The sequence below is a fragment of the Salminus brasiliensis genome, chromosome 4 (assembly GCF_030463535.1).
Source record: "Salminus brasiliensis chromosome 4, fSalBra1.hap2, whole genome shotgun sequence".
Lineage (NCBI taxonomy): Eukaryota > Metazoa > Chordata > Actinopteri > Characiformes > Bryconidae > Salminus > Salminus brasiliensis.
Window position 1 is genome coordinate 31,005,199 of NC_132881.1, and position 23,282 is coordinate 31,028,480.

Sequence of the window (23,282 nt, forward strand, 5' to 3'; positions counted from 1 at the left end):
CCTTATCCGCTGTAAAGCAAGCTGAACCTTCCCACCCATGGCAGTGTTTCCCAACTCGCGTGCGGAAAGCCCACCTGCACTGCACCTCCTCTAGCACAGCCCATTCAGCTCATGAAGCACTTTTTAACAACTTAATGATACACCAGCCTTAAAGGCTTACTAATAGTTCATCGAAGCTGTCACCCCTCACCCCAGTACACTAAACTCACCCCAATATTCTCTTATTAAAGTGAATTTACAGTTCTGTGTTTTAACGCGTTCCTCTCATGAAAAGGCTGATAGTGATTATAACGTGCGGCATCTTCTTACAGCTGAACAGTGGGTTAATTAAGTGTCTCTAAGATGAAGCTGCTTTATTCTTTAGCTAATATGCAGATTCAAACCTAATCGTGGTGTGTATTGCAGGTGTAATGTTGTGAAAGTCACTGCAAAGGGTTACCCTTTGCTTATTGTAAATAAGCCTGAATCAGCCCAAAACGCGCAAACAGCAAAATGACATGACGTCATTGCAGTGTAATTTTAGCGTGCTCCGTTAGGGGTTCTCCAATTGGTACAATTTACTCGCCACTCCAGCTGTTACCCTGCTGGCATCACTCTGTGTGTGTGTGTGTGTGTGTGTGTGAGAGAGAGAGAGAGACAGAGAGAGAGAGAGAGACAGAGAGAGAGAGCGCTCTCTCTCTCTCTCTCGCTTGCTCTCTCTCCCTCTCGCTCTCTCTCGCCACGTGACACGGCTCGCCAATGTCCTTCTACAACCCACTCAGCATCATGGCTGCGGATGCTGCGGATGCTTTCCTCCCGCTCCGCATCCCGGGACCATGGCTGCTGCCCCTGCTTCTGCTCTTTTCTTCAGATTTCCCGACACCGGCCCTCGGCTTGCTGGGCTTCCGCCCGGAGGACACGGGGAAAGAGCTGTCCGTGGAGGACGGGGTGCTGAAGGCGACCGAGGGTACGCGCTTCGTGCTACGCGTGTACTATGCAGCATCTCCGCAGAGGCTCAACCGAACTGTCAGTGGCAGAGCCGATGCTGCAACCGCGCCGTGGATCGCGTTCATCGAAGAACCCGAACCAGGCAGAGAGGGGCAGGTCCACCCGAAGCGGAACCTATGCGTCGAGGAACGCGCAAGAAGCTCTGACATCGAGCTGCTCGGGACTTTCAAATCTGCCTCCAGCCAGAACTCCATCCTGGTGGAGCTGCTCGCCAAAGACCTTCGGCGAGGTGAGAAGATCAAATACTACTCTATGTGTGCCTTCGACGGGGCAAAGTGGGAGCACTTCAGGACGCGGGACTTCTGGCTCGCTGTGGTCGAGCGACCACCCCACGCGGACGGATGGCTGCAAGCGACCCTGTCGGTGCTGCTGCTGGCGCTGTCGGCGCTCTTTAGCGGGCTGGTGATAAGCATGCTCGCTCTCGACCCGGTGGAGCTCAAAGTGCTCCAAAACAGCGGCACCGAGAAGGAGCAGAAGTACGCGCGGAAGATCGAGTCTGTGCGCAAGCACGGCAACTACGTGCTCTGTACCTTGGTTCTGTGCAACGTGCTCACCAACACATTCCTGGTTGTTTGGATGTGCCAAATCCTGGGGCTCACTCCTCTGTCCACCGCAGCCTGCACTTTTCTCATCTTCTTCGTTGGAGAGATTTTCCCGCACTCCGTGGCGTCCAGGCACGGCCTGGCGATAGCCTCCAAGACTATCTGGTTGACGCGACTGCTGATGCTCGTGACTTTCCCCATCACATACCCCATTAGCAAGCTGCTGGACAACATGCTACACCAAGAAATAAGCAACTTCTACACTCGCGAAAAGTTACTGGCAATGCTGCGCGTCACAGACCCCTATCATGACTTGGTGAAAGAGGAGCTCAACATCATTCAAGGGGCCCTAGAACTCAGGACCAAAACGGTCGAGGATGTGCTGACCCCGCTGAACGACTGCTTCATGCTGGCCTCTGACGCCATCCTGGATTTCTACACCATGTCCGATGTCATGCAGAGTGGTTACACTCGGATCCCTGTGTTTGAGAACGAGAGGTCCAACATTGTTGACATTCTGTTTGTGAAAGACCTGGCCTTCGTGGATCCAGACGACTGCACCCCTCTAAAAACCATCACTCAGTTCTACAAGCACCCTTTGCATTGTGTGTTTAACGACACCAAGCTGGATGCAGTGCTTGAGCAGTTCAAGAAAGGTAAGCACCAATAACTTATTAATAGCGTACTTGCAAGCTTCTCACACACCAGATTCTCCAAAGAGACCCTCCAGAGCTGCAGACCACTTTCAATTTGAGTCCATCTGTTGCCCCATACTCTCCCCCATACAAACCCCAGGTCACACACAACACACACACACACAATGGAAAATGTGATAATGGAAAGTACACACACACACACACACACACACACACACACACACACACACACACACAAACAAATCATTGGTTGCACCATAAACCCTTAAAAAGGGGCTTTGAAAGAACTCTTTAGTAAAGGCAATGGTCAACTACAGAACCACAACTACTTATTTGAATGTTTTTTTTGGTTAAAGGGTTCTTGGTTCATGATAGAATGGTTCTCTTGCAAACAGACAAAGATGACCAGCAAAGATGATGTTTGCTGCTTGAGTTTAGAACTGGAGATGTTAGGCTAATGTTGCAAATAAACACTGGACTAATTGGATCACCAAAAACACACACACACACACCCAACAGCATCTCTCAGATCACCCAAAATGTATTTAGACATTCATTAGTTTTGCACAGAAAAATCGAGGTGCTTTAGTCTGTAGAACAGAAATAAAGGTCTCTGCAGAGCTGAGTGGTGGCAGCTATTTTGAGTAACTATTCTAATTTTAGCTTGAACACATCCTAGAATGGAAAACTCTACTTACCACGGCAAAGTTGAATAATCAGGAGCGACCTACCGTGAACCTCAAACGCTGTTGTGTCTTTGTAGAAAAGAAAATCCAGCGTAAACCAAACAGAAAATGTAAAATAGGTTCCCTTTCAAGACTGTTACACAACAGCCTCAAAATGTACATACCCTCTGCCCACTAGCGAAAACCCTTATAGCCCTAAAGCTGTGACGTGATGTAATGCAACAACCACAATATGGTTTTGCTGATACTTGGAACAGAGCTGAACATCATCTCAAGACTAGTTCAAGAAAAACAATTGGGTTCTACGGAATCCAGGCCTTGTAACCACAGTGTCAGTGTAAGCAGAAGTGTCACTCAAACTGGAGAAGTGAGAAGGTATCAGTGCTAGGCTACATGCCTAGCTGACCAGTTGTTATCTTTCCAATGTTCCTTCCCTAAAAAAACACAGCTGTAACAATGTTAAAAGGGCAAGATGTTTGAGGAACTTTTGGAGATTCTTCAATTTGAAATTGTGAAAGAACCTTTTGGAACATGGTAGCCTAAAGATCCTCTAGGAACCTTAATAGAAGTTAATAGATGTTTGAGAAACCAAATTTCATGCTGAGGAATCTTAAAGGTTCTTACAGGCACTTCCTAGAGCATTGAGGTGACATTTGAGATCTTGGAGAAACCTAGAGGAACTATACATTTTTACAGTGTACAATCTCTTTAGCTAGCTAACCACACTTCATGCCAAGAGAACATCAAAAAGACACAGAGAGGACAACAACAGTATCCGCTTGAGATGTTATGCTGCTCTATGCAATGTGACCTGCACCAGTGAGCCACAGAGCTCAGTATTCTTTTCCACAAGCCCCCCATGAAAAGAAAATGAGTGTGTTTTACTCTAAAATCACAGTATTTTTAATGGGCATCTAAAAGACAAACCATTTGTGTTGGACGCAGATGGAATTTGCCCTCTGCCCTTCACCCATGCAGTGAGCACACATGCCCAAAGTGGTAGGCAGCCCTCAATGTAGTGCCCAGGGAGTTAAGGGCCTTGCTCATGGGCCCAACAGAGGCAGCTTGCTGAGCCAGGGTATTGAACCCACAACCCTGTCATCAATAACCTGGTGCTTCAACTGCTGAGCCACCACCGCACCACTCTGGGCATTTGTTCGCACCAAAGAAAATCAGATACTTACTATTTATACATCAGAGAACAACATTTAGGACACCTTTAAATGCTGAAGCAAATAAATGAAGAGTTTTGGTTGTGTTTACCGAGACGAGATTGGTGACAGTCTAAGCCCAGTGTTTGTTAGCAGCCTAGTCTAACTCTAAATCTCCTGTTCTAAACTAGAGGCCTACATCAGATACTAAACACGTCTTGGCCGATCAACTGCATCTGCAGTAAGTAATATATCATGTTCATTTCACAATTCCTTTCCACTGGTTGATATGGACTGATTCACTGTGCTGATGCTGATGCTGCATACTAAGATGTGGCACCGGCTGCATAGTAAATCAGAATAATAAAGCTAAGTGTTGAGAACAGCAATTTTCAGCCTCATCATGATGAGTTGCTATCAGCCAAAGAATCAAATATTCAGCACTTTTTTTTTCATAGGCAAACCTCAAATCAACAAATGTAATCTAAAGGGACAGGACACTAATATGCACTGATGAGTGGAAAGTAATGATGGGTATCATTCCATCTGGATTCTACATTGTGGCTAGAAGTAGATTTGATCTGCTTCGACATCTGGCAGAAATTCATGCTTTGGGGTTTACAACTGAAATCCAGCATTTATTATGTAACAGCAGGCCATTCAGATCTGTGTGCAGAAACTGATGCAGTGCTGTGTCATTGAGAAATTCAGCAAGCAGTGGAGCTGCTCAACCACACTCCGATAAATAAATAAATAAACAAATAAATGAAAGTACAGTTATGTGCAATAGAAGCTGCACCAGTACAACAGTCATGCATTACCTATAGTAAACTCATGTATTGCACATTTTTCTAAGCCGCACACCTTTATATGTAAATATTTAGCACTGTGTAACACCAGTGTTGTCACAGCAGGCAATACTATTCTTATGATGTCTCTTACTACTAGCTTGGATTTCATGTATTTGGAAAGGACTGAATGCCTCTCTGAGCAGAAACATCAGGGCAAATTAAGCTGCAGCAATGACCTTTTTTCCTAATCAGTGTCGCAGCTTGGGGCCATATGCTGAGAAAGGGCAGAGGTTGGAGAAGAGGAAGAAGACACTCTCTCCCAGACTGAGCCTCCCAATGTTCAGCCTTTGAAACAACCCCCCCTACTCACCACCCCATTGCCTCCAGTGGGAGTGATATAGGGGAAATCATAAAATATTCAAGATCAACCTTTTCGGTCAAATTAAGGAGGTGGCCACACAGCAGGCTTCAGTGGAGCATGACATACTGATTGGCATTTCCTGTGTTTACGGGATTAGATGTCTCCGGCTGCAGTCAGTGCTGCACATTAGGCAAAAGTAAAGTAAATTCATCTCTTCAAAATCTACAGATCTGTTATTCAAAAAGCCTTTGTATATTGGTAAGAAGTTGGATATCTTTGCATATCAGTGTTTAAGTGTTTAACATTACCGTTTCCATGGCAGTTTGTTGAAATCAATCACATTGTCATCTCAGAGTGACATGTTGCACTTCATTAAGCTTCACTAAGCTTCTTTTGTCAGATTATCTGGATGCAAAATTGGTCAAAGTGATAGCTGATAGGAGCTGATGGCATTCCAAAACCAATCTCTATATGCAGCAAATTAAGCAGTTTGTGACCGCCTCCTACACAAAGTACACAAATGATTGCGTAGTATAGATTAGTGCATTCTCTGAGGCTGTCAATAAATCAGCCAGATCTTCAGCTACATTTACATGCAGTCTGGGGTCTTAGTTAGTTTAAAACCCTGTAATAAGCCAAGATGTTTGCATGAGTCGTATGTGAAAACACTTGTTAATTTATGCCCTTGTTTCCATGCCAGCATACTCTGACTCAACTACAACATGAATCGCCTACTTCATGATGCATAGGTTTTACGCACAAAGTTACTCATGTATGAGTTTCCGTGCTTGCCAAATAAACTGCTGCTTCTTTCCAAAGCTAGCAAGAAGTTATTCCTACACTCGTAATGCAAATATTAGGAAATTCTGTGCTCCAAGGTATTATGTTTGTGGCTCTGCAGACATATACACTCAGCTTTTGTTTGTTCTGGTGTTGTGAAACTGTCATCTCGTTTGTGGTATTGCAAGACTCTGTGGGTGAATCTGCAGTGGTCCTTCAGAGAGACCTTGTGAGAAATTTGCTGTCAAATATATATTAGCTTAGTGGCTCATCCCTGTGTTGAATGGACTATTAGAATTGCACTTGGTTTATTCAACTCAAATACATAAATACATTGAACAAAACATTATTTGATTTCAAATATGTATCAGAGTTGAAAAAAAGCCAGTTCAATTCCTGGTTACCACATGAAATTGTTTTCATTTTTAAGTGTAACTTTTTACAGTGTAACTTTTTTTAATGTTGTCACTTATGATGTTACATCTATGAGAAAGAGGAGAAGAAAATAAATAAAAGAAGAAAACCCTAAGCAAGAAAATGTTTAAGACAAATAATGTTGAATAATGCAGCAGGGCTCATGCTGATATTACAAAAATAGTAAAAACAGAACGACTCTCGTTTGTTCCATATTATTTCAATGTGCCACATTGTAAAACTCAGTAAATTATTAATTAGTAAATTAGTAAATTTATTAGCTAAAACTACGCTGTTAAATCGTACCATCTGGAATAAGGGGAAGTTTAAACCGCTTTATGGGGCTTAAAGAGTAACTCTTGGGATTTTCTTTACTACTCTGACAGCTGGGAGCAGAGATGGCAAAATGCAAGCACAAGCTTGCTTAATTAGGGCATTTCCGAAAAACACAGTCAGGACTGACCGGGGTCAAAGCACAGGTGGACAGACTTAACTTGGGCAAATCCCTAACCAAAAACTAGAAACACATGCAGGCTCATAATATGAAACAGCTAAAAGTAGAAGAAATTAGGAAGTAGATAAGGAACCACTGGGAAACAAATAAAGCTAGGTCTTTGGTTCATAGTGGTTCATGTCTAGTTCATTGTGTCTGTTATTTTTGGTAGTACAAAAAATGTTTCTTTGAGACCAATTTTCTACATTGCGGAACGCTGCTATCGCAAATAATTACAGGAAGTCCACCCACCTTATCAGAGGCACACAGAATGAGAAAATGAGTTAATTGTTCCAATTTTGTAATCTTGTAATTATGTCTATATTCATCTTCTTGCCTCCACACCAGAGGTTATACTAAGCACTGGTAAGGTAAGCACAAATGAAATCAGTATTAGTCGTTAGATCTTGTTAGGCTAAAGGAACAATGCAATATGAACAGTCAAACAAATGAAACAACATATTGGATAAGTGAGCTGGTCATAAATCAATGGGGAAACCTTTAACCTTTAATTACTGCAAATTCAACATTCAACAACTGATTGGGAATGTTCTACTGATGGCATGGAGTGTCAAATGCAGTCAGTCTTCCATTTAATGGTTTGACCCAAGCATACAGTGAGCATGCTGACCATGGCAGTCAAAGGTAGCCATTGAGTCTTAATAACTCTAAATAAAAATGAACTCTGCTACACCAGAAGGAGATGGCTCAAGATGAAAGTGTGCACCCAAGGAACATAAAATATCAACATCAAGCTCCATTCCTCACTAGAGATGGTCTATATAATTATCTCTGGAGGCTGATTGAAGTGAGATCTTTATATGTTTCATTTTCCCTAAACATACCATATAAAAGACACTTAGAAATCAGATGGGGCCACGTAGCCATGCAACTTGTCAAGCGTGGAATCTAGGACACCCCTTAGTATCCCAGGGGAAATTCGGTAGAACAGTTCCCCTGCACTCTTCACAATTGAATGGTACTCTTTGCGACAAGCACAAAAAGAGATCAAGGATGCATGTGCACCACCTTGTGCATGTGTATGACTGTAAAAAGACTGATGAGACAAGATGACTTTCTTCTTTCTTGATGTTTGGAGAAATTCTAAAAGCACTGACTGCAAAGAACACTGAGGGGATTAAATAACAGAGGATTAAAAAGTGGCAACTGCTAATACTGTGCATTATAGGCTTCTATAGACTAGTACTATGCATTAAAGTGCATTATAGACTACACTAAGAAATGTAGACATTATAAAACCATAAGTAACATTAAAGCTTCTATCTTCAAAATGTTTAAAGACGGGTAGTAACAGCTCTAGAGGCATTACAGTAGTAACAGCTGCATTTACGCACTGAATTTACATGTGCTCAAATAAATATTTGATGTACACCTACAACGACTGATCTGTTATTGATAATGTTGATGAAAAATGTATAGTTAGTTGACGTTTGTGCTTCCTGTTTACATCACATGACTGATTAAAAAAATCTAAACAGTAGAGACAGCAGTGCTGCCTAATATGGATATGTTTCACTTTAACATCACTTAAAAAAAAGTTGTCCAGCAGCACATCTGTGAGCACATACAGGACATCTACAGCAGAAACATGACAAAATCACAGCACAGTTCAGCTGTTTAAAACCAAACAAGATTGCATGGTTCTTCCACCGCAGAGTACTTTTGTTTCTAACCAGACGTGGTTTACACAAAAAAAAGACAAATGTCTGGAGGAAAAGTGGTTGAAACCCCAAAGCCCAGGCACTAGAACCACATATATCACATTACGTTTTCATGTTCCACTGTAAAATAGTTCCACATTGTAGACGTCTAAACATTTGATACTTTATATAAAAAAAAAAAACACTCCTCACTGCGGGTTGTGAGCCATTAATGGCTCCTAGAGGACACTAGAGGGTGCTCTGGTAGAACACAGTGGTAAAAACAAAGATTCTAAACTGGATTCAACTTAAAATAGCAGATATCTGGAAAATTACAGATATCTTAAAATCTTTGTACTTAAAGAATTAGATTGCGAAGGGTTCAGGGGAACTGTTCCACTGATTTTCCCCTAAGATACTAAGGGTTTCCTAGATAAAAAAATAAAGAATCAGAACTGGATTCCACTTAAAATGCTTTAAACGAAGATGCCTGATCTGGTAAAAATTTGTAAACTAGCCCCAGTGCAAGGACACTGGTCGGCACCTGGACATCTCTTTTTAAAACTGTACACTCAAGCTGAAACCAGTGGAATAAGCTTTGACTAGGCCCAGGGTTTTTTATGTATCAGTTAATGTGTGATTTCAAAATACTGATCGATCACATTTGTACTTTAGAAACTGTAACTATTTATTACGTTAAAGTGTTCTCTTTAACTATTGTCAATTCCAGTATCAGAAGTGATGTGTAGATCAAGTGAGCATTTCAGAGCTTATGCAAGTCTAAATCTGGTTCTGAATCCGTTGTGAAAGATGAGGGTTGTGTGCATGACAGAGGAGAGAACATAGCAATCGCTGTTATTGCTACTTGGGTAGAACTGAGAAAAGACTGAATGTCTGAAAGACAGTCTGAAACCAGAATATACCCGGAGGTTCCAGACATGAACACATCATCCCCCAGCCCCTCTCATGGATTATGTAAGGTGGAACGCAGTCTGTTAAAAATACAGCTATTAGTAAGCTGCATATTAATTCTGTTATTAGACACTATGAAACAGATTAAGGTTTAAAAGCAGAAAGCTAGACTGAGGTACTGTTTGTCTGAGTTACCTCAGCCTCAAATATAGGTTATCTGAAATTGATGTCAGAGTATCGGCAGGGGAGATACACTTTATTTAGTGTTTCACAACCTACATTTTCTACAGTGTTTCACAACCTGCATTTTCTTTTTGGACAGCTACCTGTGATGGCCACTGCAGACTAGGCCTTGTTGCTTGTTTTTTTTTTTTTTTTTCCACAACAGGGAATAAAAGCATTCTTTAGTGCAACCTAAATGCACACATTTCAGATATCAGAAATTCATGGACACTGAAATTTCAGTGAAGTCTTAGCTATTTGCTAAACATTTGAAAGATCATTTACATTCCATTTTATACTAACATATATTAAAATATTGGCAAAAAAGTTCATAGTTATGGTCAAAGCATACTGCAGTACATTCATCAGTGTACATCACCTGTCCTCTCTCGAATGGCCCATTGTTTTGTCTTGAATTTTGTCTTAAAAGTCTGTTAAGACTAACTTAATTAACTTTGGAGAGGTTTAGGGGATATTACACAGTTTTTCAGCCCTTAACACAAATGACAACAGTAATTCATATCAAGTTCAAGTTCAATTACAGGTTTTCTATCAGTGTTGGACCCTAACTGCAGTCACCTTGGGCTCATTTCCTATGAAGACTTCATCAGTAAACAGTAAAAGCATTTGTGCAAGTATGGCACTTCTAAGCTCAAGACTGAATAAATTCTATTTATGTGTAAGTAACATTTTTCCTCCCGTTGTGTATCTCAAGAGATGCATAAAAAACAATAGAAAGTTATTCCTGATCTCATTATGCTTATTATCTTGAACTACGGTACATTAATGAGGTGGAATGAAATTCACAGATGAAGCATCTCCATATGGTGTTTATTTGGACAAAAACATAAAAGCATACACAGTGCTTGGCACAACGCAGCACAGTATTTACCCTTCATCTGTAGCTCTATCTGTCTCTCGTTCTCTTTTTTTTCATGAACAGACATTAATATTTATATTACTGCACTCTCTCCTGTCTTTTTTGTACTCCGATGCTTAATATAGCATCAGAGGCACATGCCCAGGCTGCTGTCAGCCTTAAGGAGCTCATTTGCTGGCACAGCAGCAGAGGGAATCACAGGGGCATCCGTGTGGACTCAGCTTCCCTTGGGCTGTGTGCGTGTCTGTGTGTGCACACATTATATAATAGTGCAGTGATGTAATGCAGCTTCCTAAAGGTCTGCAGCTAAAGGCTGAGCAGTGCATCGTCCAGCACATCCACCTACATTCAGGAGCACTGTCCTGCATGGGTCAGACCAGCACAGCACTCCAGACATGAGGACTGTTCAGTTCAAACTCAATCAATCGGTCAGACTTCATGTGCTCTCTTCTGCTCTAAGGTCAAAGTGTACGGATTATATCCCTTAATCCTCTCTGTGTGAAATGATATTCCAAATCTGGCCATCTGATGCTCTCCAGAGGCAGCCTGGGATTGTGTGTGTATTTCAGTAGAGTTAGGTAATTCTGTGCATGGCCTTTGAAATGATTGCATTATTGTTCCAGTATTTTTGAGAAACAGATCAAGTGGACGCTCGTGAGAGAGACGATTTTCATACTGAAAGGGGCAATCTCGAAGTAGACTGGAAATGAAAGAAACCTCTTAACTACTCCTGACAGCTGGAACATTCAGTCAGCAATTTTGCGAGCACATTAAAAAGAGCAGATTTCTGCTGGGGAGGGGAGGGTGCACTGTTGGTGGCAGTGCTGTGGTCAGTCCTGACAGTGGAGACAGGCTTTCCAAACCCCATTGCATAACCCTCCACCACTGTTTACATAAGGGCAAGTCTGAGTCTTCAGACGTCTGAACTGTGGCTGCTAATCCCGTTCATATGATTCACCACTGATGAGATTCCTCAGGCTCAGACTCTTCTTCTGCAATAAAAACAAATTGGCATGCTTCACGCCATTAATAAATAGTGACCATTTACTTTTCATTTGCCAAAAAAAGTTGTATAAACAATAGTTTGGGAACCCTTACACCTTTGTCTAATTACACATTTGTCTTTTTTTATTTAATTGAGAAGTTTCTGTAGTAAGTCAAACATATCTGGCAAAAAACCACAAGCTGAAAGCTATCTTTCTACAGCTTTCCCCTGCATTGTGGCCATCAAATACAGTCATTATCAAATTTTAAACTACTCTAAAAGCCTATGTTTTATGTATTATTGCAATAAAGTCAGAAAATTGTTAAAGCTTGGAAATTGGATTCAGCAGAGAGTCAATCACAGCTGGTAACGTGCACCAGGCCTGATTTGCTAGTCTGAGTCTGAAACCTTGAAAAAAATATTTGAGCCTTTGCAGTATCTAGAGAGCATAAAACATTTGCCCATCCTGATGATATTGTTTATTATTATTATTATTATTATTATTATTATTTGTTTTTTATGAGTAAAGACAAATAGTAACGATATGATTTGCTACAAATATTGTGTATTGTCTTTATATTGATATTCATAAACAAAATGTGTCATTTGGCCAAGGAATGCCAAACCTTTGCATAAGACAATATACATGACTAGACATGACCCCTTATAATTTGCAGTTTTGGTTTAATAGCAGTGTAGAGAATAATTCAACTATCATTTCATTTATTAACAGTTGTATTTTTGACTGCCCGGACATTTCTTTAACTGTGTCTGACATTATAGCTACAAATCTTAGTAAGACTTCTTTTGTATTTGTCAAGGGAAAAACCACTTGGCTATTGTGCAGAGAGTCAACAACGAGGGAGAAGGGGACCCTTTCTATGAAGTCATGGGCATTGTAACCTTAGAGGATGTTATTGAAGAGATCATCAAGTCAGAGATTGTTGATGAGACTGATCTGTACAGTAAGTATGCTTGATCTTATACAGTAGTACAGTTCTTTCTTTAATAAAACATGTGAAATGAAGCATTTTATAAAATTTCAACTTTGTTAAAAAAAAAACATGTCAATAAAAAATAAGGCCTGTATTAGGAATGTTTCAACAGAATAGTGATGTTTATTTTCCATATTTGTCCAGACAGTGGCTTTAGGTTAACATCTGATGATTTTGGATGATTTGTGTTATTTAAAATTTTATTTTGAATGCAATTCACTGATTCACTGACGCTCCTTTGAATATTGTCTTTCATATTTTCCTGGGAGAGGACATGTCTGTAAACAATTAATACTCAAACTGGGCACTATTGGGCTGGGAATGCCATTAATATTTAAAATCTGTTACATTTAAATTTCCTTAATTTCCTACAAAAAGCACTTTTGTAAATCGCTCTGGAAAAGAGTGTATGCTAAATGCCTTAAATGTAAATGTACATGTAAATGTGCATCATAGTATGGTACATATTATGTACAGCTTAACGTGAGTCAGGGGATGTTCAATCAACTTGAATTAAATCACACTTATTTAAACCCCACAAAATATCGCCTTGATTGACTTTTTTTTTTTTTTTACTTTTCATTTAATTGCGCATTAATGTTTAACAATGTCTGAAAGTTAGATTGCTGACTGGACCTAGAAGCATTAGACATTTTTAAGGTATTCTTATGTGTTTGTAGCTGATAACCGCACTAAGAGACGAGTGTCTCACCATGAGAGGAAGCAGCAAGACTTCTCCCTTTTCAAGTTATCTGACAGTGAGATGAAGGTGAAGGTGTCTCCTCAGCTGCTGCTGGCTACACACCGCTTTCTAGCTACAGGTACCTCTCACAGCACAACAGTACTCCAACTGTATAGCACTCACAAATCTAATCTAAATCTAAATCTAATTTAAATCTAATTATACAATCAAATTTTTTCTATGTATATTGCAGTAGAAGCCAGAAATCTTTGTGTCATTCTCAAGCTTCTTTCTCATTGTGCCCTCCTTTCAGAAGTGGAGCCTTTTAAACCTTCCCACCTCTCAGAGAAGATCCTTCTGCGCCTCATTAAGCACCCGAGTGTTGTGCAGGAGCTGAAATTTGATGAGAAGAACAAGAAATCACCAAAGTACTACCTCTACCAGCGCAACAAGCCTGTTGATTATTTTGTCCTGATTTTGCAGGTAAACAATAAACAGCAATCTCTGTACAGTATCAGTACATCTTCACTGTCACGCAAAAAACACATAGCTACAAATAGCTACAGAGAAACCTAAAAACAGAGATACATGGAGATACATGTTTTTCATTGGACAGCAGTGATATTCTACATATTTTAGAAAAATACAAGGGGATCCATCAGAGTGAATATCAGTGGTGCCCAAAGTCAATTTTGGGACCCTATAATCTACAATGTGAAATGTGAATGAATATGCATTACATAATTACACTGTAATGACACTAGGTTTGTCTTGTCTTGAAAGTGAGTTCTTCTTCTCCTCTTGCAGGGTCGAGTGGAAGTTGAGATCGGTAAAGAAGGGCTGAAGTTTGAAAATGGTCCTTTCACTTACTACGGCATGCCTGCCATCATGTCTGTCCTTCCCACAGGTATGTTATTAAGCAGAAGTATATGTATCCCTGCAGCTGAGAATCTATGAGCAAAAACGGTTATGGTGTGAGTCGTTTTATTCTCCAGAAATTGGAGTTTATCTTATAACCTCTTGAGTTTTGCTGTAGTGAAAAATTAATGAGCAATTAAAAAGACTGGAAGGCATTCACGTCTGAAAACGCTGATAGTAGAGAGTGCAGACGTGACCTGCCTTACATAAGAGATAATTAAGACAGGCAAATACAAGTGTAGTGGCTGTATAAATCTTATGGGAGCTCACTGGAGTAATTAAAGTAAGTGGCAGACTCCTGCTTGGGCATGAGTAAAATTGGCACATTGTTACATAACGTTAAAATCCTCATAAACTCTTGAAAATATCAAAATAGCCCTGGAGCTGCAGCTATTACTTACTGTAGTTTCAGCACAAGATGAGTGAGCTTTAAATTTGAATGTGCTTTGAATGCTGACTTGTCCCTCTTGTCTCTCTCTGTTTTCCTCTTACTCTAAGTAAAGCTCTAGAGTATAGCGGCACAGACAGGCATTGTGCACTCACACACACACACACACAGGCATGGGAAGACATGATATATATTTATACAGACACACATACAAGACGGTGTGAGCTGTCTGGACTAGTTTGGTCCAGCATTCGGCTTTCACTAATAGGAAATGTCATCTTCGGGAGCATCCAAGAGCCAGTAGGATCCCTCGTGTGTGACATAAGAATGCTAGAGGATGTCCCTGCTGAATCACTCATTCGTAGTCTGAAGCCACACATAATCAAACATTCATTATCGTGAGCTTAAGGCCGGATGAGAAGGATGTTGAGCAACTGCTGTACAGAACATATCCCATATCAATGCCATTTTCACTTTTTCACATAATGTGAATCTGGCAGTTGTCCTTTACATTTAGTCAAAATGGACCAATAGAAATGCTGCAAAATGACCTGGAATAAAAAGATTTTCCATTGAAAGTGTTTTTTCTGTTCGTGTAAAGCTGCCATTTTAAAGATTTGAAGTTTCTGTGAAAGTAACAGTATGCTTTTTATTCCCATAAGTTTGATTTTTTTTAGAGATAATGTTCAGTCCAGCCTCCCAGTCAATACTTTTTTTACTTGTCGAAAAGCTTCTTCTAAAAGAAAGAAATGCATCCCTTAATCATGCTGGGGCCTGTACATGGGATTACACTCCCTCAATGTCATAACTGCAATTTAAGCTACAAATTGCCTGCAGTTTAAGGGATTAGGTTTGTCCCTAGTTTGAAACACTATTTCTCACAGTAAGAGTAATGCACTGTTGTGACTGGTCCGATTCAGTTCACAGGTCACCATCACGGAGCAGTGGACTAAACCATTCTGACACCACCATCCACGGGGGTAGTTTGGGCCAGCTGAGCATTAGTGGAGGGGCTTACCTACCAGACTACTCTGTCCGCCAGCTCACTGATCTGCAAATCATCAAGGTTATCACCTAAGAACACCCACACACACTAGGGGAGCTTCATTTATCCAGGCCCTTAAGCAGTCTGCTTTAGTAAAAACAAGATCAGTTTCTAGCATCAATAATAAAATAGCTAAAATGTTGGATGTAGCATTGAAAATCTTGTCAAAACCACATCAATTTCTTTGCTTTCTTGCGTTTATTGTTTTTGCTTGATTTTATGAATGTTTTTTTTTTTAGATTATTTTATTGAGCAGAATGCTCACTGACGCTGAATGTACTAAGAAGTTCCGCTGTCATTCTTTAATCCTCAATTAGTTTTATTGGAAAACAGTTGTTATTTGAGTTATTATTTCATTGTTTTACTCAAGTATGAATTTAAGCTTATCTACCACCTATTAACTCCAGTACATGACAAATATACAGCTAATAGTTGCTGTGCTCTTAAGTGCATCTATGAATGTCGCTCTCTCCTCTACCCTGCGTTTAGATCACACGGAACCACTATCAGAATGCTCTGACAGCCACACGGATGGACAGCTCTCCTCAAACACCTGATGCTGACACGCAGGCCCCAGGCGAAAGAACGACTATCCCTGAGACCCGCTCCAACAGCATCGCCCTGCCCCTGACCCGCTCCCACCTACACACACACCACTTCAGACAACCCCACAGTACCTCAAAACTCAACGAGAGAAACCGCATTGTCAGTGAGTGTGGTCGCCTTTACCAAGTTCTTAGTGATCCTAAGGGTCTGTATCTGAAACCATACTTCTCTTTCCTCAAACATTTTTTGTACATTTCATAAGATGCACTATGTGTTCAAATGTTTGTGGACACCCCTTCTAATGAACTCACTCAGCTACTTTAGGTTGTACTCATTGCTGACACAGATCTTGTCATGTCCATGTAGAGACATATTGGCAATAGAATAGGACTCTCTGGAGCAGATAAACATGAACCTATTGGCAGACGTGGGCTAGAGGGGTACGAGCTGTGTAGCAGTGGAACTGTGTTCTTCTAAATGATGGTGCTCCATCCAGTAGATTTGGGATGAGTTGGGGATGAGGTGGGGTGGTGATCATCCAACATCCTGACCTCACTAAATGTAATCAGATCCTCACAGCAATGCCCCAGTAGAAACAGTTACTCCAACAAAAGCAGGATAAACTCTTTTTTAATACATAATTTAGCAAGAAACAATGAAATAGCAGGTGTCCCAGTACTTTTGTCCATATAGTGTATCACCAGAATGAGCAGTTGCGTGTATGAAATTTGGGATACATTTGAAAGAGAGATATTTTTATGCAGCTCTTTTTATTCCACTATCTGAGGATTACTTGAAAGCATCTCTTCCTCCTTTAAACTGTTCCATTTGGAGTGTATTTCTGGAAACAGTGACAGATGTCCAATGCTAATGCAGTGTTCCTGAAAATAAAATGAACTGACATTTTAAAGGCACAGTGGTGATGGGGGCAGTGACAGTTGTTGGCTGTAAAAGGATGTACCTCACAGAAACAGTGTGCAGGGCAGTTGCTGTATGCAAATCATCTTATCTGTGAAATTGAATCAGATTGAGACTAAATAAAAGAGCCAAACGTTTAATTTAAATTTAAAGTAAATTAAAAATGTAAAACTCATTTATTGTACCTAGACTTTACCAGGTGATGCATTCTCTCTGATATCGGCAAACTTACTCTAGTTTAGTTAATCTTAGACACAAGATTAGAGAACATCTAAAGTAACTAAATCAAATAACTGGTACAAAAAAAAAAAACATATCAAATAACTGGTACAGCTTCTATTCTTAATGTTTGCCCGAGACATAAGACATTTACAGAAATGTTCTGTACCTAAGTACTGTAAATGTACCTAACTTTATAAGGTAAATGTACCAACTTTATAAGGGGCTTAAAGTACTGCATAGACATTGGCCAGCACACATTGTGGCTGATCTTGTGTTTAATTCTCAGTGTGTGATAGACTGCTCTCTGGCTCCCCCTGTAGGGAGTAAATCAGATGGGCAGAAGAGCCCGAGTGACTCTGTGTTCCTGCGCATGGACGAGATCCCCTACATGCGGACTGAATGTCTAGAAGAGAAAGAGGGAAGTGGTGGGTGACGTTAACTTCTATCTTCTTATTCTATATAAACAAACCATACACTTTAAAAGTTTTTTTTGGACAGATGTCATAGTTCCCAGAAGAACTGTTCTTTGGATGGTTCTTTTAAAAAACAGCATTAGGAATGGGAAGTGTAAGTGAAGTGAAGAACCTGAAAAAGGTTGAAAGAACCTCCATGTAACATAAAGGTTCTTCACTTAAACCATACCATTAAGCCAAGAACTATTTTGGAACTATTTTAAGGAGTGTAGTGCAGATACATCAGATCCTCTGTATGACTATCTGGTCTACTTTAAGAAGTGACAAAAAATGACAAGACCTGATGAACCACTTTCGAAACATTAAGTCTGTCATACTGGTGAATTTCTTTACATTTACCATGCCAGCAGTGATGACAGTCACTAGTTGTACTTGTTATTGCCCTCACATTAGTAATGGCAGCCACCAGATGCACCTTTAAGCCATCACATTAGTTACTAAAAAGCACTTGATAAAAACTGCCTGTTTTGCGAAAGTAGGGGGTTGGTATGAGCATGATCCCGGCTATCTGTTGTGACGTTAGTAAATGCACTGGAACTGTCAAACAGTGGAGAGGCTGTTTGACAGGGCACTGGAGGAGGAAATGCATGACTTCCAGGCTCTGTTTATATGACCCATGCAGGAATGTTGACACTAGACACTACTAGTCATCTCAACAGCACTTGTTATGGCTGGAGGTTAACAGGATCACTAAATCAGGGAATCATTAAATCAATCTATGCAAAGGAAGAAGCAGAGGGACAACAAAAAGAACAGAACACAGTAGAAAAGAAAGCCCAGAGGGACATTGACTTAAAAGACTTTAAGGCTATTTAAAAGGCAAGGCTATTTAATTTAGTGTATTAAGAATAACCACAGAAAATAATTCTTAATCATTCTTTCACCAAGTAATGTGCTTTTGTGAGCATTTGGCTATGGTTGCCAAGCAACACAATAGTCAAAATTTATCCCATAAACAGCGCAATGTTTTTTAATAACTTGCCGCAAATGTAGAAAAGTCAGCTGATGTCACACATCATGCAGACTGTATTTACAATGGCTTTAAACTTCATCCAGTCAGATTTTAGAGCTAAAATTCGACATTTTAGAACAGAACAGAGTCCGTCATCACCCCTTCATTGACCTTGCGTCCCTTTCTCTCAGACTCTATGGCCATACCTATGGAGACGGGCCTGTCCACTTCTCAGCTGATCAGCTCCCACTCTCTGAATGGATCAGATGAGACACTGGGCAAGAAGCTGCTGCGTAAACTAAGTGAGCACCCCCCCACACACACACACCTGCACTCCGCACCAACCCCCCCATCCCCCCCCATCCCCCCCCGACACACACACACACACACACTGTCACTACCCTGTATGTCTGCAGTGCCACTGCTGATGGCAGCTGTATCTTAGCAACCAGCCAGGCTTTCAGAGGTGTGCTGTTCCACCATTCTGCTGCAGCCCACACATTCCTTTATCAAACACGACACTCACACGCTCAAACTTGACTCACACATTTCACACACGTTATTCAAAATCCAGGAGAAAGATGATATGCTGCAAGCAATCATGCTTACTTTTTAAAAGTTTGAAATCAAAGGACATTGCATTGCTACCGGAGCTGGAAAACCACACTGGATGGAAAAAACAAAACAAAAACAGGATGCTTTATTTAATTGAGACAAATATGAACAGCATTGCCAAATAAACCAAAAATATATACGGTTGTGATCATGCGCGTACATACGCTCATCATGGGAATGTATATATGTATATATATTTATTTTTAGCACTGCAGTGACACTGACATATTGGTGGTATGTAAGATGTAAGTTTTAAAACACCTCTGTGTCACTGCTGGCTGGAGATCCAGCCAGCAGGATCCTGTGGGCATCATCCTGTGGGCAGCATCCTGTGACCACGGATGAAGGACTAGCGGATGATCAACACAACCTTTGCAGCAACAGATGAGCTTCTGTCTCTGACTTTACTTCTACAAGGGTGACCAACTAGTGGACAGTGAGTGGACACAGAAGAGAAGAGAATTAGTGAGGTCATGTACTGATATTGGATGATTAGTTATAGATAAAAAATGCCCCTCAAACCTATCCTTATGAGGTATTGGCTGGAGGTACTGCACTCTAGAGAAGTCGGTTCCACTGCTGCACAGCCCAGTGCTGCGGGGATTTATACCCCTCTGTCTACCGGATGGCATTGGGCATTCAGGCTCAAGCATAGCTGCTCCAGAGCATCCTGTTATATTGGCAATGCATTTCTAGGGCGATTAAATAAGCTGTGCACTGCATGTATATATATATATATATATATATATATATATATGTTTCAAGTGAATTTGTGATTCTTTATAATGGCAGGAAAAAAACAGACTGAGCTTAAAGCTTTGAGGCTAACAGTAGTTTATTGTTTCCAGGTAACAAAAAGAGGAAAAAGTCACGCGATGGGGAGAGACCAATAGAGGACAGTTGTGAACAGTCCCAGGTGAAGACCTAGCACTAAGTGCTTGGGCCCTCACCTTTCTCGCACTTCTACAAACTCCCACAAATGTGAAATCTCCTACAGTCTCCTACTGTGCGTTGGCTGACATTTTAAAGGGAAAAAGAGCCCAATGTGCCGAGAAGGACACTAAAGAAGATCCTAAGACCTTGTCTTCTGTATTTCAACAGGGAGTTGGAAAAGCTCTTCAACTGAAGGATATTTTGTTATGAGGTCAAAAAACTTCAGGACATGGTCTCCATTCAGGCACCAACAAGACTACTCAGTCTACCCAGTCCAGTTTTGGGATGTGGGCAAAGCAAAGATTCTAGACACGAACATTATCTTGTGTTTAATGTTTTGAGGTATTACATAGCGTTTTTCAGTGCAATGTACAGTTTGAAGGCATTTGTAGATGATGATGATGATGATGATGACGATGATGATGTCATCTCCAGTCACTGTGGTGGTTCCACTCAAGCCTCTGGTCCAGGCAAGGCTCATGAGCACAAGCCTACAAAGCCTTGGTTCTCCATCTTACCCACAGCTAGGCCTAGCCTTCTGAGAGAGTCTGGAAAACATGGTAATACTTCAGTATTTCTTTTTAACTGATGAGTTAGTTTATTGTTTCATTATCGTTTTAATATGAAGATATTTGCTAGGCTGTGCCTGGAAATTTATCAAGAGAATTTAACATTAATGGAGCACTTTGGGAGAAAGATAATCCTTTGATTTGATGTTCATCAGTATAAGGGTAAGTGAATGAAACTGCCTATATTAGGTAAGTGCTATTAGCTTCTTTACAAGCTCTTAGCCACATAGATAATATTTATATTGCTGTTTTTCTTTATTTATGTTTTTTTTTCAACATTTTCCTTCAACCAAGCTACTAATAATATACTTTTCAGGCAAATAGATATTCTGCCATGGGTACGAGGTGGAAATGAAGTAAGTTGCTTGTCTTAATTTCATAAAAAACAATGTTGACTTATTTTGGACCACATCCAGGTAGTTGTGAGCATTAGCATTAGCTTATATTTTAAGGATGGTTGAAGGTCGAAGCACATGCAGTCAACTGATTTTATGTTTAGAGGGTAAATCTACATATAGATACATGTATAGATATATATAGATATATATATATATATAGAGAGATATATATATATTACGGCATGCTTTTCTGAAATATTTAATGCTGTTTAGAAGAATCCTCTTATATTTATAAAATATAAATAGTGTTAGGCTGTAAAAAAGGAAGCCATATCTTGAACAAACTTGAACGAATCAGTACTAAAAGGTATCACTTTAGATTTTGAAAGTGGTATTCAATGTCATAGTCCCACACCGTAAATGTTTTATAGACCCCTTTTCTATATAACAAGCCTTTACTCATAGTATATGAATCTCTCATTTCCAAAGCCAAGCTCAAAAATAATGGCTATGTTAGTGAATGGCTTACTATGATATAGTATCCTGTCCACCCTTGGCCTTTGCACTGGGAATGCTGCCCACATTCATAGGCATGCTGCTATGCTCCTGTGACTCAAATCAAAAAGAAAAGGGGGGAGGGGGGGTTGTCCTTAAACTATATCAACGAGTAAGTCTACACTCTTAAAAATAAAGATGCCAAAAAAGGTTCTTTGGAGCAATGACATAGATTAACCATTTTTAGTCCTTCAATTGACCTTCCAATGGAAGTCAGTTAGTTAAGGAGATGTGAGTGCGAAGAACCTCCACATAACGTAAAGGTTCCAAAGCTATAAGAAGTGTTTTCTAGATCTGTACGTCCAAGAGCCAGTAAGGAACTTTTATTTTTGAGAGTGCTAATAAAGGTGCCATTCTTGTAATCACTGCCATCCATTCACCAGCATGCCAAAATCATGACAAAACACCAAACCAAGTTCAAAGCTCATCCCTGCCGACAGGGTACAAATGGTTGGGTGGGTGGCATGGGACTTACACATGGGGGGACTCAATGTGTTGCATGAAAGGCACTGCTTTTATGTTGATTTATTTATTTATTGAATATGTCCCCCTGTTCCTTTCTCCTCCTGCACGCCTCAGTATGTTATACTGTAGATAACAGAGCATAGCGAATCAAGAGGTAAGTTTGCACGAGGCACAGACATCCATGAGATCTGCACTGCCTCTGAGCTGCTACGAATCAGTTCTTAACCTGATTCCATCAGTACAGCACAGAGCCAAAAAAAAACCACGACTCAGGCTGGCAATCACACGTCTGTGATACCCTTAAAAAAGTTCGGATAATGGTGATGTTTAGCAATAACAAAGCTGTAATAATCAACGTGCCCCTTTTTTCTACTGACTGCTTGGCATCTTGTTTGCTGGAAGTGTGAGTGGCAGCGGTGCTGCTGCACTCAGGTCACATCGACCCATGTTCTATTGTGCAATACTGTGTGCTGACCCTTGCTTTACTGAGAGCACATGGGGCACAGGAGAGCTGTGCTGGAGACAGCAGCTGGAGGAAAAGTAGAGAAAGGGAGGGGGGAAAGCCAGCACTCTTGCATCACACTGCTGCATTGCAGTCAAAGGAACATGTGACGCGCACTGACGTCTGGCCTCAGCCCCCTCCATACACACACGCACACATACGCAGAGAGACACACACAGGCTCTAGGGACTTGCAGTAGCACTGATTAAGCTAGTATCAGTTGGAGGAGCACAAAATCCACTGCATCCCTTCTGCCCTCACACACACTCTGATGACGCTTACGTTAAAGCCTTAAACAGTCAGTACATGAGAGGGGGGAGGTGGGGTATGTGAAGCCTTTCCTGCCATGTGTTCTCAGTAAAGACGGTTAACAGTGGTTTATGGGTGTGTAATGTTGCTTTAACACTTATTTATAAAGAGAGAACTCTATTGGAATGTGTATAAGGACCTGCACACACAATGATGATCTTGATGTGGTATTTTATAACACCACATCTCAATAAATGGAATTTGATCTGCATGTGTCAGTGTTGTCTGGAATAGCAATACAAAGCAGTCAGATGTTACACCACAACTGCAGGCACAAAGCAGAAAGCCAACCCTCTTTCAGAGCTCATCCTCTAATCCAAGGTCACATGACCCACT

At 40.7% G+C, this 23,282-nt stretch overlaps 1 protein-coding gene across 3 annotated transcripts; it reads left to right on the top strand.

Annotated features, from left to right (window-relative positions):
* The first annotated feature begins 665 nt into the window (after positions 1–665).
* cnnm1 (cyclin and CBS domain divalent metal cation transport mediator 1) lies at positions 666–23,118 on the top strand. Of its 3 annotated transcripts, XM_072677981.1 has the most exons (10): positions 666–2,185; positions 12,343–12,486; positions 13,197–13,337; positions 13,512–13,681; positions 14,006–14,105; positions 15,425–15,570; positions 16,039–16,258; positions 17,556–17,660; positions 18,852–18,962; positions 20,124–23,118. In XM_072677981.1, exons 1-10 carry the CDS (start codon positions 739–741, stop codon positions 20,201–20,203), a joined length of 2,664 nt encoding a protein of 887 aa, XP_072534082.1. In that variant the 5' UTR covers positions 666–738; the 3' UTR covers positions 20,204–23,118. The 3 variants fall into 3 exon arrangements, with proteins under 3 accessions (XP_072534082.1, XP_072534083.1, XP_072534081.1); XM_072677982.1 differs by lacking the exon at positions 18,852–18,962; XM_072677980.1 differs by lacking the exon at positions 20,124–23,118 and having other exon boundaries at positions 18,852–19,406.
* Positions 23,119–23,282: the final 164 nt, after the last annotated feature.